Source organism: Strix uralensis, chromosome Z, assembly GCF_047716275.1.
Source record: "Strix uralensis isolate ZFMK-TIS-50842 chromosome Z, bStrUra1, whole genome shotgun sequence".
Lineage (NCBI taxonomy): Eukaryota > Metazoa > Chordata > Aves > Strigiformes > Strigidae > Strix > Strix uralensis.
The window spans coordinates 45,731,879-45,747,322 of NC_134012.1; the positions used below are offsets into that span (position 1 = coordinate 45,731,879).

General features: G+C 37.0%; 1 protein-coding gene across 6 annotated transcripts in view; it reads left to right on the plus strand.

Moving 5' to 3' along the window:
* Positions 1 to 5,941: 5,941 nt before the first annotated feature.
* Positions 5,942 to 15,444, plus strand: part of LOC141937655 (uncharacterized) — a 45,322-nt gene continuing 35,819 nt past the window's right edge. For 5 of the 6 annotated variants that reach the window (XM_074855667.1, XM_074855666.1, XM_074855668.1 and 2 more), the window contains exons 1-2: positions 5,942 to 6,012; positions 10,700 to 10,786. In XM_074855667.1, the coding sequence (XP_074711768.1) occupies positions 6,003 to 6,012; positions 10,700 to 10,786 (97 nt within the window). In that variant the 5' untranslated portion in view covers positions 5,942 to 6,002. The remainder of the gene's footprint in view (positions 6,013 to 10,699; positions 10,787 to 15,444) is intronic. The other variant, XM_074855671.1, reaches the window with a different exon arrangement.

Consider the following 15,444-nt stretch of genomic DNA (forward strand, 5'->3'; position numbering starts at 1 on the left):
TTGTCTTAGTATAAATGAGACAAAAATAAAGATTTTTCTTTTATACAATGTGACATCTCTCAGATACTGCTAGTAACACTATTCTGATACAACGGTCAACATAGTGTGGAATACAGGTGCTCCTCAGAGAAATGGAAATATTCAGTAAAAATATAAAAGAAAAATAGTCCCTTTCAGTAAACTGCCAGATTTGGCCTTGCCAAATATTTCTCTTGAGGCTTGTGATAACAGCTTGAGTGGGCAGATGGAATTTCCCCAAGCAATTTGCCCTACACAAGACAACAGCAAAATAAGTCAGGAGTTTTATTGGAGGTTGGGAGAAAGATCAGCAGCCCTTACACTTATTTTAAGGCTGATGCCCTCTCTACGGTAGCTCTGTGTTTGTTCTGCCTGGGATGCCTTAAAGAAACTTAAGTTTGGGGGTATGTGGGAGAGGACCGTTGTACCCACACTCAGCCAAAGAACCCCATTTTACAAGTGACCTTCAGATTACCTATGAGATAAACATTAAGTGGAAATTAATGCTAATGAATTGCATTGTTATGAAATAGCATTATCCTGCAGGAGTTCCTAAGTGTACTAAGTCTGACATTAAGTCATAAAACAGAGCTCTGCTTGTTTATTTCTAACCAGGACAGTCAACCATTTTGAGCCAGCTGATAGCAAACCAGAGCCACCTTGAATCTGTCTCTCTCATCTTTTGCACATTGTGACTTCATTTATCTTCAGTAGCTTTTATCCACATCCTACAAAACTGAGGAGAAACACATTACTCTATTTCCTTAGACAGCCAGGACCTGCAGGATAACCAGCTGTACTCAGATTTCAAGTAATAGAGACAGTGATATAGGTGATATAGGTCTAAGAGCATGTAATGTCACAGCTGTATGAGTTAGAGCAGTCCCACCGAAGGGCAAGACATTCCAGAGCAAAGCCAGTACTTCTTCCACTAACACATCTTTACCATCTTGATTTACATCAATTCCTGTACAAATTCCTGTTTTAGGCAGCATGTCTCAGTTACATTACTGAGAAAAATATCTTTTCTGCATACTCCACATACTGTACAGTGCCTTCTCATACCTTCATCTCTTCCTTTGACATTACAAAAGATTAGATTTCAATGTCAGTGAAATTATCTATGCTATCTATTCATTTGCCCCTAATATGCATGATAGGTCCATCTGGAGTCAGCTTGTGATCATGGGTATCCCTGTGATCCTATACCAAGGGCTGGGTGGCATAGAGCTTCAAATCTGGACACAGAACTTTTTAGTTTCATTCTTAAAGAAAAAAAAAAAAAAAAAACAAAGAAGGAATTCATGAGACACATAATCAAAACTGTGTAATACCTCTTATGGGTTCTCTGTTAAAGGTTTTATATTCATTAATGTGTTATTTCCCATCCAGATCATGTTTCAGCTACGGACCTCTTTGCAAGCTTGCAAATAAGGAAAGTATCCATTTGTGCCTTGATTCTGATTCAAAATAGTTAATAAATATTTTTGAGGAATTTTCTAACTGGGATTACTTGTATTTGTTTTTGCACTGCACAAAATATTTATCATTCACCTCTGTCTTTCATTATGGGTTAGCCAATATTTTGTTAGTGCCTCATGAAATACTGAATTGGCATTGATCCTCTGGCAACAGAACTTCCATGGTTTAATCAAACATACACCTGCTTGTATAATTAGCTCTAATACCTACACTTCACTTAGTTGCAGTAAATACCTTTCTGTAGCTCCAGATATTTCTAGAAGTATAAAGGGATTTTCTGAATCTCATGGTGAACCAAGATTAGCTATCCAGAAGACACAAAATGTTAGTGAACTGCCCCTTACATGAAGAAATAAAAATAGCCCATGCTGTACTAGGAACAGGCAGAATAGCTGTGTGTGAAGTCATGTCAAGATTTTTAGGAACTAGAAGTCCCAATCAGCTTAAATGAGTGTAAGTTTTGTCACTCATTTTAATGGAACTGGGAATTCATTTTAGGGGTGCAGATTGAGAAACACTTCTGAAAGCTTTTTCAACTTGTCAGACTGCCTTCCAGGCATATGCCCTGACTCTGCTATGATTGTGTGCCAAAGTAATTTATATAAGGAAAATATGGACCTTCTAGGAACCCTCCAAGAAAAAAAACCTTGGAAACCCTGATTACACAAATCCTCCTCCATATCGCAGTAGAGCTAAATAGACCTGCATGATGATGAAGTTGTGACAAAAATAGTAAATCACTGGGGAATGTATAACTCAGTACCCATGCATTGGGAAGTACTAAAGGGACAAGACAAAGAAGTGGGAACACATAAGCTTTTTTCTGTCCTGTACAGTCTATAATGCTAATCAGAGAGTGTCATACAAGAGAAGGAAACACAAATGACAGAGCTTTACTTTAAAAAACTGAACAATGTATGACTGCTGTGGAAAGCTCAGTGCTGTTAATGGAGAAAAGTCTTGTGAAAACAACAAAAAAAAAACAGAACAGGAGAGCTGGTGGCATGTCACAACTGATCCTTGGAGTGGAACTGGGCAGTGTCTTCCAGTGAGACCAAGAAGCAGGATAAGCAGCCTCTGTATCTCAAAAGAGACTGAACCCTGTTGCAAAATTATGTCATTGTAACTTCAAAGAAATGAGACACCACTAACTAGCAAAATGCTAATGAGCAGAGGAACTACCTGTGGTGTTGCAATGTGTAGGATAATTTATCTATCAGGTGTTAAAGCTTATTAGCTGTTCTGAAATTGATTTGATTCTCCAAAGTAACTTTACACCTACTGCCATTTCTGGGTTCTCTTTTTCCTTTAAAGAAAATAAATGTATTAAACATTTCCAAATATCTCCTTAGCAAACGGTGCTGTTTTGGTTGTTTCTGTATGTTGAAATGAATACCAGTGAGTGATTCTATTGACAGTAAACATCCAGATTAAAACAATAAAGCATATCTTACTCCCTAGTTACAATGAGAAGCGAGTATCATATTCTGAAGCTTCAGAATCACTTCAGTCAAGCTGAGACCTGTTCAGAGTGGCATAGCCCTGGCTTGGCTCCCACTACCACACAGAATAAGGAATAACATAATAATAAATTATGTTTGGTCATAGTCTACATTCAGGGTGTGATAAGAAGAGTCAGAAAAATTTGAGGAAACTAGACATTCCTTTTTCTCTTGTAATACCTGACCCTAACTGTTCCTATTATTAATGGGGGATTGTTGTGGTTAGGAAAAGTTTTCCAAGACAGCTTGCATGTTACTATTTCACTGAGTAGTTTACCTGCCAAAATTAGGAGTGAAATTTCTGTGCAGAACAGACAGAACTAATTCATAGTCAGTGACTGCAAAAGTGATTTCCTGCTATGGAACATTAGAATGACTTCACCTCAAACAAAATGAAGCTCTTCACGTGCTTTTCTCTCAAACCTTCACAAAAACAAGGTACAGATAGAGAACAATCTAAACTGCAGCACTCCATCTGAATATATACTTTTTCTGGCCTCCTCCATTTTATGTGTTTTCTCCTCAATTTAAATATAAACTTGTCGACTTTCAGCAAAGGAACTTGTATCCAAGAGATTGGTTACAGACTTCTGTATTCAGATGTTGAACAGCATTGTTTGTTGTGTTTCCAGCTAAAAACCCAGAAAACTCCTGTTTCTGTGGTTTTGTTTTACTCTAGACTGGATTGCTTCAAGGCTGTTGCTGCTTGGGAAGAAATACCACCACATAGAGCACAATGGATGACATGGTGCAAGTCATAGTTATTCATGAGAAATTTTAAAGGGTTTAAGCTTGTTTCTATATCAGAGAAGAAACTTCAAGGCATGTTTGTATTTGTTATAATTTGTCCCATTATAGGACTGCCTAAAGGTACATAACTCAGAGCCTGATTTACATCTGAGTTTCCTCAAAGGGAAAAGGTGCAGATGTGATATTTCAAATGTGGCCCAATTCTATACTACACTAAATTATTTATCCCTGAAGCTGCTACAAGGTTTTCAAGAAAATAAAAGTTATTGGGAATATACAAAGAGGAACATGAGATTCCCAGCCCTATAAATTTACTTTCTCATATTTATGCATGAAATTTTATTGATACCAAAATACCAGAGGCAAGAATGGAATAGTAAGACACAAGACAATGGTGGTTTAAGAAAAAGACATATAGTGTAATTAACTACTAAAGGGATTTTTTTGAAGGGTGTTTTAAGCAAAAATGTAAAGCAGGTTTGTCAGGTAAAGATTCTTCCTAACATAAGCCTACTAAGAACACCAGCCAGAACAAAAGTACTGAAAGGAGTGATCCTGTAGCACAGCCAATCTGTTTTGCTGTGTTTGTTTAATAGCTAGCCCAGTCAGGTTCTAGTTCAGGACTAGGGCTACCTCACACCCCTTAAAATATTAAGTAAAGCAAAAAACATTGCAGTGTATTAAAAAACAGAAGTAGAAACATAAAGTACCATAGTTAAATATAACTTGGAGCCAAGTCTTTTTCTTCTTTGCCAGTTTCCTCTTTTTAGAAGTAGCTGTAGTCCTAATTCTATGTCAGATATCATTTTATTCCTGTAAAAAAAAACCTTGGAAACATAATCTGTCAAAAATAGTTTTATTTTTATGAGGTTGCAATTTTTTAAAATCAAATACCCTCAGTTGTTCAGATGGTTGTTTTTCTCTTGTTTTTTCTCCTTTTCCATTCTTTCTTTTTTTCCCTCTGTAGAAAGAGGAAAAAGAGGGGGGAAAAAAACCAAAACCACACCTTTGTATTTTTGTTTTTCATAAAAAGAAAATCACAAAAAAGTTATTTTTAAATAAAGAAAGTGCTCTTTCAGAGAAACCTCTTATCTAGGTCCCATATCATGTTATATTCTTCACAGCCCAGTGAAGATATTAAAAATATCACATATTCAAAATAGAACACTAGAGAAACTAGTCATACAAATTCATTAGTTGTGGATTATTTGGAAGAAGATTGCCAGTGAAGCTGCTTCCTACAAACACACAGTGAAACTGCTTGTTGAGTTAGTGATACCAAAAGCCTTCCTTTTGGACCACAATCTAATGGCTTGCTCCTGTTTTTAATCCTTTGTAACATAAGGGTGGGGTGCAGAATAACAGCAGTGAAGGAAAAATCCTGAGCCACTGGTCTCGCCTGCATAAACTGGATCACACCAGCCTGTGAACAGTTTATTCTGTATTTGCTTTTGCAATTGCTGAGTAGTACTTGCTTCTCCCAGTTCCTGCTGCTGTGTTATTCATAGTAATATAGGAATATATCACAAGTTGTGTGCCTGGAGTTCCTCGAAGAGAACAGAATATTTGACCTACTGTTCAAAACAACCTGCCTGTCTCATTAGCTGAGGGCAGTCTCAGCATAATGGTATTGGCAATGATAAATGTGGCTTTTTACCTTTAATTAGCAAACGGAGAGAGCAACACACTTCCATGAAGCAATCCTCCAAAGCAGGGCAAACATTGCTCTAATGTAGTAACAGTTCCATCTTGAAGAATTTGGTAACTCTGTTTATGTGAATTTAGGGCTGAAATTGCATAAAAAGCCTCTTATATCTTTACCAGTTTCACCACTACTGGAAGTGTAACGAGTATCATATTTCACATTCTTTCAGCTGAAACGAGGAAGTGTGGACAATTGTAAAATATTATAATGAAACCTTTCTAATATAGCAAGTAGTTGTTCTTTCAGGTATATAACATCAGCCTGTATCTTTTTCAGCTATAGTTAAGTCTTCTACAGCTTTGAGTTTCATCTAGAAAGTTTTGTTCTACTGGCAAAACAGACACTGCTAGCCACAGGAAACAGTGAGAAGAAACCTGATCCCTATCTCCCAATTTACTTTCTGCAGTTATCTTGTTGCCTAGTGAAACTCTTGCATTTTTACAGATTAAATATTTATGTACACAGTGTGGGAGGCTGTCAGAAAATACCAGAAGTTAACTCCCACCTCTGTAGAAACACTGACCCTGAGAAACAGACCGATTACAATGGATGAAGGTAATTTTTTAGCACATAATATTTAATTAGCAAAAAAAAAATATTGTTCATGTATGTTTTATTATGGCACACAGTTGCTGAGTGTGGAAAAGTGGAGCCAGGCCACTATTATATTAAACTAGCTGAGTGAAAAGTGTGAAGAGGATAACTATCTATTTTTAAGCTTCTCAGCTGTAAATAAAAGTCGAGGAAAAAAAGAATCCACTGGTATGAAGGACATACTAAAAGAGCTAAGCTGTTTACATGGCAGAAAGATCCTCAAGTGAATAAGTATAATTTTGGATATAGCTAATCATTTTTCAAAAGCTGTCTTGCTAACCTAGGAAGACGTAAATACTAGTGACTAGTTGGAAAATTGTGTACATGTCTTCATAAACGTTTAGAAAAGTGTGATAAATTAAAGCCTTCTAAGTAAAGCTGCCCTGGGATTTACAAATATTTTGTGAATTTTCAGAAAAACAGGATTGAGTTTTCACAGCTCAAGATGATATTGAGTATTATTTCAGCCACAGCAAGTGACCATGTGTGCTCATGTTTACATACTGTGTCTCCCTTTAGGCATGTCATTTCAAGAAATAAAATGTTAGAAAATGAACAAGAAAGAGAATGATCAAAGTGCTAATGAAAGTGGCTTCTGGTGAAAGACTGAAAAGTGGGTTTGATGGTCTAGTAATGTAAGAAACTTTAAGTTCTTTCTCAGAAGAACAAGTTCAGAAGTCTTCAAAAGTCTTCAATTTGGTTGTAGGACAAGAAGCAATGAACTTAAGTTTAAGGGGAGGGAGGGGTTTTTAAGCAACATTTAATTTAAGCAAAACCCGTGTTAACTAAAAGGACATTTAACAAGATATTATATAAGTAATAAAAAATGGCTTAAGTAGGTAGTCCTACTTTCTTTTCTATGATGTATTTTATGTAGGAATATTTTTTGGAAAGCTTAGACCTTTGCTGAAATTCTCCTGTCCCTGCTGCTTATTTCTTCCCTGAAATCTTAACTCCTGTTTGCTGAAAATAATCATTTGCAAGGCAAATAACAAAGGATTAGGCCTCAAATGACAGAACATAATACCACAACAAAAGGACAAAAATTTTATATTGCCAAATTTTGTGGGTTTCCTACTAAATTTTCCACAGAGATAACATCTATCCCAACTGTGACATCTTAAAATTGTTCTTAAATTGCACCTGTACTCTTAAAATATTTTTTTTTATGTAGAAGATCTCTTACAAGATACTACTGTGAGTGTTCAAACTTCATTTTTTTTGATACACAGGCTGAGGTGGCCATATTTGGAGTCTAGCAGGTAACCAAGGTTGGGCCTCAAAAATTAAAATATTCAGCATCTACAGTCATTTTTAGCTTGAGACTTTTATTGCATATGTGTTTAGGGGTTTATATAAGTGAAAGCAGAAGGCCAGATTCTGAGTATTTTTCAAGGGTGTGTAATTAAAGAACAAATGAACAATTATACAAAGCCTATAATAAAAGCAGGACAGTTTGCCTTTCCCCACCTTAGGGAGCAGGCTGCTGAAAAGCTGTGTGAGAAAAAGATGAGGAAGATTTGTGGCTTTTTCTATGCAACTTGCAGATCCTTGTCCATAAATATGAGGGAACCGTCTGCTCTTACCTAATATTAATGAACGCATTTGAACTTCCCACACATATTAATAGAAGTAATTTTTTCTCGGATGTCAAATATACTTCTCAAGCATTATGGTTAAAATTTAAATGCATTACTAAAGATTAAAATTAAAGGAAGATTGCCATGGCTGATTGAGAGATGAATAACACTCCATTAGTGGGACATTGTGATCTGTTTGTATTCTCAGACAGTGGACAAATGAATGAGCAAAGATTGGGAATACCATGGAATATCAAGTCTAACCAATATGAATGGAATAACTATGTCTATAAATAAACATACAAATGCACATCATTTTCCAAGGAATTAAATCTGAATTCTTGTCTTTGCTCCAGTATACCTGCAGCTTATAATATGAAATATGTGCCTTCTGTTTTCAAGAGGAAAATAGCGAAAACATTGGCAAAATACAGCAAGAGAAAGCCTTGCTGTCTGTGATAACAAGCTCTAATATTAACTGTTGACGTCAAAGTTTTGTTCCATATCGGCAATTTATGAATAGATAGCTTCTGTATATGCTCTGGTTCATGCCAATGCACTATATAAGCATAATTAAGGATTTTTTATCTTAAAAGGGGTAGTCAACTGACTAACTGTAACCTTCTCTCACACCAGAAGTTAAGAACAAGTTGATTGTCAACTCTGTTAGGCAATGCCATTGGGCAAGGCTGTTGCTTAAGGCAGTGTAACCTAAGAACTTCAGAGGAAGAAATGTGGTTTGACGAGAATGACTAAGAAGTTTGCATAATCCATTTTCATCTGGAAAAATGTGACAATGTAAACATACCTCTACTTTCAGGGGATGAGATCGAATTGTAGAAGATATCCTCCTCAGAGAATTAATCTTCATATTAACAGTACAAAGGCAGAATTTGTATAACAGCAATAATTTCTATAAATGCAGGATTAAATATTATAGAACAAGTTGATATCAATGTGATGAGTGCTCAGTGAGAAGGAAGAACCAGACTACTAAAACCTAGACTACTAAGACTAGGTAAATAGGAGAGGCAGATACTGTTCCATCCAGAAACAAGAGAAGGGGCCCCAAAGGCCCATTTCCAACCACCCAGCTATAGTGGATATTGCAACTACATTCTGTCTTGAGTGCCTGTATGAGTGATCAGCAGCAGCAATAAAAATTAAAATTTCCAGTTTTTTGTAAGCAACAATGTGGTCTTGGCTAACAGCGCCCATTTGTTCAGGTCATTGAGAGAACAGTTATTCTTTATCCACATCAAGTTTCAGACTTCATTTTCCACATTATAAAGGGGGAAACACTCTGTACATCTGCCCAAGTCAAAGAAGCAGTCTTCTCTTTCACTATGGCTCTTCTATTGAACCACACTTTAAAGACGCTCCCACCAAACCCTGAAAGTCCTTTGTCTCACTGCCCTTGTCTAGCATCAGAGCACAGAGGGTAGAACAGGCTCCATTCAGTCCACTGATGCTTTTAATAGGAAGTGTAGTGTGTGCAATTGCATTATGGATAATACTGAATATCAGAGAGTCTGTGCATCGATAGAACGGTCCTGTAACAAGGAGCAATAAAAAAGCTTACTCTCGGCCCCTATGTACAGAATTATTAAAAGAACATTGGTTTTATATATTATATATATTCTTCTGTCATTGCAGACAACCTTTTTTGAGATATTGCTAGGTCCCTAAAAATGAGTCGGTAAAATTAGGGGTGGGGCCCAGACCAAGCACTAAGTTAGTTTGTCCCAACTGCTCCTCACAAATCACAGATTTCAATAAATTCCTGCCCTGGCGAGTTTTGAGAAATTGCTGGAATGCTAAAAGTCACTCCACTATTTTGCCATTTTGGTTAAAATAGCAGTGTTCCTGCATACAATAAACACACAGTCATGCAATGACACACAGACTGTTAAATACTATTAACAAGAAACAGACATAAAGATATTCTTGCTTTTCCACTTTCTTTTTCTGCCATAGCCTTGTATAGAGATTCTGCCATGCTTATTGCATAGATAAATTAATCTGTGTGGGGTTTATCATACTCATTTAGTGAGGTGCATGAATATTTAACTGTGTGCATTATTGGTTTAAATACTGCATTTGGAGAGTAAGGAAAGATATCATACAAACCTGGTTTATTTCTCCACCCTTTTACAGAAACCTTTCTTTGATGTCTGGAGCACCTCTCGGTAGAATAAGCTGTTCCTTGTGTCCCAGCAGTTCCCAGCCCTATAACACACTTGCAAAACTTACAATTTGAATGAATTATGTCTGATGATTTACAGAGACTTCCAGAGCCCCATTATCTGAGCTGGTCTGGATTGGCTCTAAGTGTAACCAGAAGCCAAGGAAAGCTCACTCTGATTTGAGAGCACAGGACTGTTTTAGCTGTTTCCCTGTATCTTATATGACACTTAGCATACAACATTGGTATTTCAGTTAGCATTAAAGTACCAAAATTCATTAGAATTTTCTGTGCAGGGAATCTCCAGAGGAGCAACCCTGTACATCTGTGAGATGACTCTTAATCCCTAATATCCTAAGGATTTCTAGAGTGATTTTTTTCATTTGAAAGGCACTAAATTAATTAATGCTGATAGCTGACAATACTTTGCCCCAAACTGTGAACTGAATACTGAGACATTATATTAAAACTGGACCAAAGATATAAAAGCTCTGTGTGAGTTACAACACTAATTTTTTCTTGACCATGTGCAGAACATGACCATGCTCTACCAGAATATAATAACTGATTTTATTCTGTCTCTATGGAGATTTTCTTTAAATAATCTACTTTAAATACTAGAGAGTGTGACCTTCTGCTTTTACTATAACATGATAAATAAGTGTGCCTGATGATCTTTCCTAAATTGGCTTAGATGCATTGCTATCTGTAGTATTTATATTAACTAAATATATTTTCTGTTTTACGTTTTTAATAAAAAGCTCGACTAACTGCTGGAATAAGCATTATTTTTTCAGAATATGTGATTTGGTGGGGTTTTTTTCTGTTCCTGTTTTGGGGGGTTTTTTGCACTTTTACTTAGACCAGTATTCCTATTCTGAAGAAAGTGTTCCTCTGTCATCACAATCCTGGTTCTGGAAGAAGAAGAAGAATTCTGTTTCTCCTGCTGCTAAAAGCCAAAGCAAAACAGGTAACATTAGCCTTTTCTATTTGCAAGCATTTGCACACACCAAATGTTTAGAAATCTATTAAAAGGCATATGGCACCACTATAATGGAGGTGTGGGGTTTTACTAATTATCCACCAAACTTTTTAAGCAATAAAATATAACCCATTGAAGTGCAGCCTGAGAAGAAGATGTCAAGCTGTCCCACTTGGCTGATGGTCTGAATCATGCCTTTCAGCAGCTAAACTGTAGTGCCTGTTTGCTCTAATTGCAGGTATAACACATGTGGAACTGGGAGCACCATCTTAGACTGAATTGAAAACTTTTGATAGGCCACAAAAATGGAACTGTGGATTTGAGGTCTCTTGTCTCTTAGACTAGAGGTAGTGTGGCTGAACCAACAGCACATATCTGACTTTTGGAACATTACTGATACCAGTCTGGCTTTTTTATGCAGCTCATTTATTCTGTCCTAGTTTAAATCCAGGGGTCCAAGCAAATTCTTAACCATCCTCTTTTTATATTTCAATCTGTGGGTGAGAGGGAAAAGGAAAGTGCAGTTTAAAAAGTATACTCTAGCTGTGTCATACCATTATCTAGTTTCAGCCGTGACCTTAGAATGACACTGACTGGCACATTGGCGTAGTGATAGATCAAGTGTCTTTGAGATTGGATGACTAACGGGGTAACTTGTCTTTCTGTCCAGGGCTTTAGGATATACTACAGTAGTCCGTGGCCCAATTGTTTTCATGTGCCAACTAAACCTTTGTGTATTATGGTCAGACAATTGTGTGTTAGCAGTCACCATGCCGCCTGAGTGGAAAATTTACACTGTATGAAATAGTATCTGTTTCAGTGACTAAATGCTCAACTTGCTGCAACTAGTCAACCTAGAAGGGTCCCTGGGTTGTTCTGGGACAGAACATGAATGTACTTGCCACCTATGTGAACATCAGTAATAACATTGCAGTAAAACCATAAATAACACACCTGTTAAACACATGGCTCCACCTTCCCCCAAGGTTAGTTTGAGACCTAACAATTCAGTGACTCCAGCTGTAGAAAAGTGACTGATCTACAAGGTTCAGAATAGTTTAAAGAGGAAGATGTCATACCTCTGTTACCAAGCCATACTACTGTTTCAAAAATGAGAACAGAGAAATTTTCATGAGGCTTTGCCATTTTGTAACTCCATGAAACTAAACTTAAATACATACTAGTAAGGAAAACCCTTGCATCACTTTTCTTTCTCTCTTCCAAAGATGAGAAGAGGGAGACACAAGAGATTTTTTTAGGTCTCAAACTGATATTTCATTCAGTAGAAGTAATTCAAAATACATTCCTCTTTGCTTTGTGGTTAGCAAATTTCCAAACTCAAGAAATAATTGCCTATAAACTTTACAGGATTCAGCAAGGTCATCTGCATAAGAATCTCAGAGATGAGATGCCAAGAGACAACTACATTAGTTCAGCTCCTACTGAACTCAGTGAAAACTGAAGTTACTCAGGGTATTGACTGCTAAACTTTTAATTCTTTAGGAAATTTAAGTAAAACCTCCTGATGATCCAAAATCAGGGACCAAAGAAAGATATTTTACTACTGCTTCACTTGTGGGTTTTCTCTCATCTAGATACAATCACATTAGCCTGCTGGAACAGTGATTCATGTTATTCTGATTACTTCTGCTATCTGATCCAGAATGAAATCAGGAAAAACCCTGTGAAATTAGGACTGACACTTCTGACAAAATTTTCACCAGAAAATGTACAAGGAGAGTGTCAGTTTATCAAAATTAGAATCTTGGGATACTGGGACATTAAACACATAACAGAGTTCAGAGTGGACCTACAACAGAAATTGTTATCAGCACCAAAGAGATATCTACTCCAAAATGTACATTACTCAAAAAGTTAAGGCAAGCAGTTACGTTCTCATTCCACTGCAGATTAGGAAATTGAATATCGGGTTATGCTTCAGTGGTTTAGCACACACATAGGAAAGCTCAGCCCCATGGCACCCCTTTCTGCATTACTTCTCATGCTAAAACTTTCCATGCTGTGCTACTTGTCCATGAGCCAATTTCCTTACTACAATGCAGTATAGGTCTATCTATGAAATTTTCTGAAGCTAGTTGCAACAATGCAAGACGTGCGTAGGCCTGAGGCAGGTTCGCACAACTGCTGCTCAGATGTTTGTATTATGGGGCAACCATGCCACATGGTGACTTGCTAGTGCTTTTTATGTACTGCTTGTGATCATTAAAAATACAAAAAATGTAACTACATGGGGACTACCTGTGTGCATGTTACCTCAAATTGCTACTCTTACCTCAAGGAAACTGCAGACCTCCCTAGCTTTATATACACTATCCAACACCAAAGCCTCTATGCTTTTAAATCAAAGCTTGTTTCAGTGATAAAGTTGGCATGCAGCATTTCTGGGCATGAAGCTCCCATTTCTCAAGGTCTGATTCTGTGAAATGTCCATTGCTATTGAGAATCTGAGCATAGCAGCATTTTGAGGAGATTGCTCTGACGTGCCTGTAATTATATGAGAACTGGTGATCTCATCCTACCCCTTTTCCATTCAATAAACTCACCGATAAACCTGGAGTTAAATGTAAAGACCAGATTACCATCCACCTCTGATTTTCTTGAACTCGGTAAATATATTGTACAACTCAATAGGCAATGGAAATATCTCACCCGCAGAGAATGAGAATTTTTGTCATTTTTCCTGACTAGAAAGGAAAAAATTTCCTGAAAGGAAACAGATGATATAAATAAAGATCCGCTCATAAATATTTAAGTTGATGGTATGTTCTGATCCAATGTTGGGGAAGGTTTCGATATGATCCCAAGAGCGAGATTAAGACACAAACGAGGTCAAATGCGTACACCTAAAACAGTTTTTTATTATTAAAAGTGAAGAGAGGTAGTGATAGGACAGAATGAAAGGAACAGACAGAAATCAAGCAACCATGTGGAATAGAGTCACAAGAATAGTCACCACCATGGATCCAGCAGTGTCCCATTGGTCCTCAGTCTTCAGTTCTTCGGTGGTGGGTGCACACAGTGCAAAGTTTTCTGTTGCATTTTAAGTTCATCATATCAGCTGATTAGCATATCTGCCCACCTTTAGTTTTTTTTTCTCTGGTCACAGAATCTCAGAAACACAGAATCATCTAGGTTGGAAAAGACCTTGAAGATCATCCAGTCCAACCATTAACCTAACACTGACAGTTCCCAACTACACCATATCCCTAAACGCTACGTCAATCCAACTCTTAAACACCTCCAGGGATGGGGACTCCACCACCTCCCTGGGCAGCCCATTCCAATGCCTAACAACCTGTTCTGTAAAGAAATGCTTCCTAATATCCAGTCTAAACCTTCCCTGGCGCAACTTGAGGCCATTCCCTCTTGTCCTATCGCTTGTTACTTGGTTAAAGAGACTCATCCCCAGCTCCCTGCAACCTCCTTTCAGGTAGTTGTAGAGGGCGATGAGGTCTCCCCTCACCTCGTTTTAAAAAACCTGGTCCCACAGGTTTTCGCTGCATCTGGCTTCTGTGGCAGAAATGCTCACCTCTTATCAGCTGATTAGCAATGCACGCATGGTATCTGGCTTGCACAACAGAGTCACAAATGGCTACACGATGGAGCCACTGATAAACATAGACTAACATCCTTAGACTAATCCAAAGGCCGCATCTTGTCCTTGAGGTTTGCACAGACACAAGCAAGTTTTGAGAGTCAGTTGACATTTGAGTCTCTCACATGGTAATGGCAATTTTCTCAAAAGGTGCTAATGTGGGCAAATAAAATCATATTAATTATTGTATCTGGACTTCATGACCAATTTATATTAAATTCATAGTTTAGATATTTATAGTAAAGGGAAAAAATTATTAAATAATTAGTCTTAACAGATATCAGTCTCTTCTGGATGGAAATTATGCCCTTCACATAGCTTTTTCTGTTTTCCCTCAGACCATAGCTGCAAACTATTAGATACAGTCAGAGAAAATTAACTCTAAATTTATGTTACACTGCCTTTGGACAGCAACTGGATTGAAAACATTCCCAATACTGCAAAAACAGGTTTCCATCTCCCATTTTTTTTCCCATCTTTTTTCCTCTTCTGTCTCACAAAAGGAAGTGGTTGATGGAAGAGACACAACACGTGAAGGTCACCTGTTCAGAATATTAGTCAATGTTATCTTGAAGATTTTGATCCTATAATGAAAAAAGTAGATTTACAATATACAGGATTCATGTGCATGTATGCATTATCCAGTATGTACTTTTGATACAATGAAAGTACTACAATTTTTCTTTTGTGTTTTATTTGGACTGATTACTATTATCTTGGCAGTTCTGCAGGACACACAGTTTTGAGGTTTAAATCTGTATTATCTCCAATAACTGAGTACTGCTGGATGGTTTCTCCTGACAAAAAAAAAAAAAAAAAAAAAAAAAAAAAAAAAAAAAAAGCTGATTATTAGTCAATATGAAATTAAAATTCTGTAGAAAAACTGTACTGTTACCTGTAATTCTGTATTAAAAATACCATTCCTTTACTCCAACAAGAGCAGTCAGGGACAACTTGCTCTTGCTTGTCATAACTTGTCTTTTCCTTTTGGTAGAATATTCCTGTAACTACAATAGCAGCATTTATATCT